General features: G+C 36.3%; 1 protein-coding gene across 4 annotated transcripts in view; it reads right to left on the bottom strand.

The window, feature by feature from the left end:
- LOC122356808 (signal-induced proliferation-associated 1-like protein 2) overlaps window positions 1-5,000 on the bottom strand; it is a 115,859-nt gene that overhangs the window by 33,393 nt on the left and 77,466 nt on the right. For all 4 annotated transcript variants that reach the window (XM_043255879.1, XM_043255877.1, XM_043255876.1 and 1 more), the window contains exons 10-11: window positions 2,692-2,946; window positions 454-606 (exon numbers count right to left, since the gene is read on the bottom strand). In XM_043255879.1, coding sequence (XP_043111814.1) covers window positions 454-606; window positions 2,692-2,946 — 408 coding nt within the window. The remainder of the gene's footprint in view (window positions 1-453; window positions 607-2,691; window positions 2,947-5,000) is intronic.

The following is a 5,000-nucleotide window of genomic DNA, read 5'->3' as shown; positions in this document are numbered from 1 at the left end:
ATTATTTAAAATTACCTTACATTGCTAATGTTTATATTAATACATTAATACTAAATCTATCTATCTATCTATCTATCTATCTATCTATCTATCTATCTATCTATCTATCTATCTATCCTGAATCGACTACAAAATAAATTTTAATAATAGTATTTAATAATAGTAGCAGTAGTAATAGTATTCTAAAAAAAAAAAAAAAAAAAAAAAAAAAAAAAAAAAAAAGATTAAAATGATTTAAATGAATTAATAACAATTGTAAAAATTGCATTAACATATTTATCAATTCATTTATATTACTTTATATTAATTAACATTTAACCAGAATCGACTAAATACATATTGAATAATATTTTATCTAATTGCATCAGTTCAACTATATATTTATTGATTTATTTTATTTGAGTTTTCCAGTCTACCACCGCATTAATACTAAATGAAGCTGACGTCCGTTACCCGTCGTATCCCGGCTGCTGGCTCCAGCTGGTGCTGGCGCAGGGTCCGGGGTCGCTGGAGGACGACTGGTTGCTGGGCGAGCTGCGGTAGTGCTGAGACGCTTCTCCTTTACTGCACGACGAGATCGGAGTCTTCTCCACGTCCTGAACGCTCCTGCAGCAGAGGATCAGAGAGAGCGGTCTAATTCACATCAACAAACAAATAAAAAAAAATCTCTTTCATGTTACGAGCATCAGTAATGATAATAATAATGCATTTTATTTCATGTTGCAGCTTCAAATGAAGATGTTTTACACATAAATAACATGCACTAATTAAATAAATAATAAACAAGCATATTAAGACAACAAATTGAATTATTAATATGATGTTTATGTTAAGACGTCACCGTGACAGATGCATAAACGTCCTTTAACGCCCGTGAATCTCTTGCGTTCACGCATGCAACCCGATTCTCCAAAGGGACTTTTCATTGCATTCAAGATACGCATTAGCGCTTGTGTTGTGTTTCCTGTGCTAGCATTAGCTCATCACTAATAAGAGCTGGAAAGGTCATCAACACAGCGAGGGGTACCAAGAAAGAACAAATGACCACATGGTAAAAGGCATATCGTCTGCGTACCAAAAACAGGAAGCTGAAAGTTTGCCGGGAACAGCGGTGCATGCTGAAACTACACATTATTATTATAATTTTTTTTTTTTTGCAATGTACACATATTTCAATATATTTCCTATTCTATGAATCAGGTTTGTGTGATCAAAAAAACCTTACTGAGCATGTTTGCTATTTTTTGGTTAAAATATTTTAAATCCTTAAAATAAAGCGCATTTCTTTAAGAAGCAATTCTGCAAACAACCACTTCACAATATTTTCCAAAGAGAAATTCTGAAAACGAAAAACATATAATATAATATAATATAATATAATATAATATATAATGCTGCGAAATAATACTACTGTTTGAATATATTTATTTCACATGTTGGACATTTTTTTACCAGATGTATGCACAGCAAAAATTCTTAAGTATTTTTGTTTTGTTTTCCAATTAAATATCTGAAATGAAATAATTTTTACTATTTTTGGCAAAGACACAAGTTGTGCAGACTAATATAAATATTAGATTAATCATATCCAAAATAAATATCCGTAATAAACGTCTACATTATTTATTTATACTCTGTATACTTGTATCTGTATATATAAAATCACACTCACAAAATATTTACATACGTACAGTTAAGTTATATGTAAATGTTTAATATATAAACAATTTATTTTAAATGTATCCATGCATGTGTTTGTATTTATATATAAATAATGAATAAGTACATACACATATTATGTAAACAAAATGTTTATTTTGCATGTGATTAATCATGATTAATTGTCTTTTTTTGCATTGGTCTTTATGGTGATTTAATTAAGCATACAGCACTACTTATGGTTTATTCATCCAAAATTTGTCAAATTGTGTCATTCTATATTACGCTAAATGCAATTTTTTTATATCACTGGATTTTGCAATTCCATCTGCATCATAAAAAGCATAGAGCTTCACACTTAAAATGTCAAAACGAACACAACAGGAAGCTGCATCGTGTCTTCATCCTGCATTTTTCGTGATTTGTGAGTATCCTGGTTGATTCAAAAAGGCAATATTAAAAGGAACACTTCACTTTATTTTGAAAATCGGTTCATTTTCCAACTCCCCTAGAGTTAAACGGTTGAGTTTTACCGTTTTCGACTCCATTCGGCCGATCTCCTGGTCTGGCAGAGCACTTTTAGCCGTAGCTTAGCATAGATCATTGATTCGGATTAGACCGTTAGCATCTCGCTCGAAAACGATCAAAGAGTTTCGATATTTTTCCCCATTTAAAACACGACACTTCCGCAGTTACCAAGGCCGACAGAAAATGAAAAGTTGTGATATTCCAGGCTGATATAACCAGGAACTATACTCTCACTGCAGCGTAATAATCAAGGAAGTTATTCTGCGTAATATCACTGCTCCTGCAATCGCAACTTCATATTTCCCGCCGTTCTGAGCACACGGTGTGACTACAGAAGAGTCAAGTTTTAAAAAGAATCATTTTTGACGAGATGCTAACGGTCTAATCCGATTCAATGATCTATGCTAAGCTATGCTAAAAGTGTCGGCTGAACGGAGGCTGAAGAATGGAGAATGGAGTTGAATAACGAGCGCGGCGCTCCTTTAAGACAGACGCGCGTGATACCTGGGTCCGTCCGGCAGCTTCCTGTCGAAGGAGGTGCTGCGTGGGATGGCTGTCTGGGCGTGCTGGAGGATCTGCTGCTGGCACGGCATGCGGTCGGGGCCCTGCGTCGGGGACCCGCGGGGAAGAGGCTGGCCGCCGGTGGGCACCCGGTGCCAGGTGGTGTTCCTCTTGAAGGGCGTCTTGTACTCGCAGGGCGTTCCTTCGCTGTCCAGCTTATACTCCACCATGGGGATGCGGTAGAGCTCTGAACATCCCCTGTGAGACACGGAGAGCAAAAAAAAACACATTTAGAAGACGCTTTTAGGTACAACATTACACAGATCCTCAAGCAGCCCACACCACTCCAGTCCACCGACTAAGATCTTGTGAACCGAAAGTGTGAGAGCGTAATCTATAACCCATAAAACCCATCTCCTGTTGTCTCTCAAATCAAATTCACACACGTTTCTTTGGAGCTGGTTCGTAAACGCTGCTCGATTTCTCAGACCACTTTATCAGTGGAGGAAGTACGATCAGTTAACTGATGTTCTTGAAGTGGATATGGATTATTGTGATGTTTCTATCAGCTCTGACGGCACCCATTCACCGCCGAGACACTGATGCAGCGATACATTTCTCAAAAACCGATGAAGAAATGAACCCTTCTGCATCTTGGATGGCCCGAGAACGAGGACATTTTTGATTTTCGTTTTTAGAAAGGAAGTAGCAGCTATGTTTTACTTCTGAAGCATTAGTTCACCTTGCACCCCAACCACCTCTCATACAGTTTATGCGGCATAAGTCTCTATTTATTCTTTATTTTTCTAATGCATGGGTTAAAAGACAATTGAACGGGTTGCAAAACATGTTTCAAATGTGTGAATTATTGCACATTTGGCGAAATGTTTAGAATTCATTCATCTCTCGTTGCAGGGACTAGTTAGCATCTGGTTACCAATCCTGGGGGTCGTTTACGTCCTTAAGAACTAGTTTGACAGCAGTTAACCTAGTTTACTATCAGTTAACAAAGTGGTTACTTTTCAGATTCGATTTTGGACCTTTATATGTAACTTAAAAAAAAAGTTCATTCTTGCAGAAGACAGAAAATATGACACAGCTATTTTTTAAGAAAAGTTTAAGCAGTTTATGCAACTGGCACCTGAGCTTTAAAAACTAAATCATATGCAAGTGCATGCAAGTTAAATTTATTTGTATAGCGCTTTTCACAAAAGCAGTTTTACATAAAATTATGATAATGTTTTTTAATATCTTAACATCTTTAAAATATATGAAATTTGCAATTAAATAATAAATCACAGCTAAAATGTACTCTATAGTTTAGATTTCTTCATCTAAGTATACTTAATGGGCAATAATGTAATAATGACAATATATAGTGACAAAGTTGGATAAGTGTTGAGAAAGAGAAACAAATCGGGTATTTTATATATATTTTTACGTATTTTTTATTTTATTTTAAAGAGACAAAGTGTGCTAATAAACGCGTGTGTTAAATAGAAAACACACACATACTAGATCATAAAAACATTTATAATTTACATCCACAATCTCACAGTGACAATATACAAATACATAATATTTTCATTTAAGCGCAGAAGTAAACCATTTTATTATTTATGCATGAATAATTAATGCAAACCTATGGGTTTATGATTAGGGTTAATGAATTAAAATAAATGTAGCCGTTCGCAATAGCAAAAAAAAAAATAAAAAATTTTGCACAGGTAAAATAATGAGACTGGAAGCCTCGCACATTCAAGACCTCTTACGCTAAAAATAAGACGGATACGAGCGCTAGAGGGGAACTAGAAGACACAGAGAAGGAGAGACTCGTTGAGGTGGGTTCCTGGGTTGAAAGAAAAGAGCCTGAGGGTTACGAAAACAGTCTGCTCTTCAAAAGGGGAAAAAAAAAAAAAAAAAAAAAGTTATTGTCTGCATGAATCTCTCGAGGTCAAAGGTTAACATTCTCCTGTCATTTGCATAAGCAGCCCACGGGCTCGTATCAATTAGATGCAGGAGACAGGCCCGAGATCTCAGCATCGCTCTTAAACCCAGCTGCACTCGTCGCCCTCTGGACATCCCTGACCTCGGAGAACACGAGACGCTGCGCTACTCTTTCTGCCAGCATCTCTTGGCATGAGCAGCAGCAATGCAAAGCATCCTCGAAAGGGGATTTTTTTTTGACCGACGAATCCCGCCGGAATGCATAAAAAAAAAAACAGATCAGGAATAAAAGAAAACTCTGTCGAAGAATGAGGTTGTTGAGCTACGAAAAAGAGTGAGAAAACACGAGAGAGCTGTCGGTCAAA

Source organism: Puntigrus tetrazona, chromosome 13, assembly GCF_018831695.1.
Source record: "Puntigrus tetrazona isolate hp1 chromosome 13, ASM1883169v1, whole genome shotgun sequence".
Lineage (NCBI taxonomy): Eukaryota > Metazoa > Chordata > Actinopteri > Cypriniformes > Cyprinidae > Puntigrus > Puntigrus tetrazona.
This window is presented reverse-complemented; position numbering and strand designations above follow the sequence as displayed.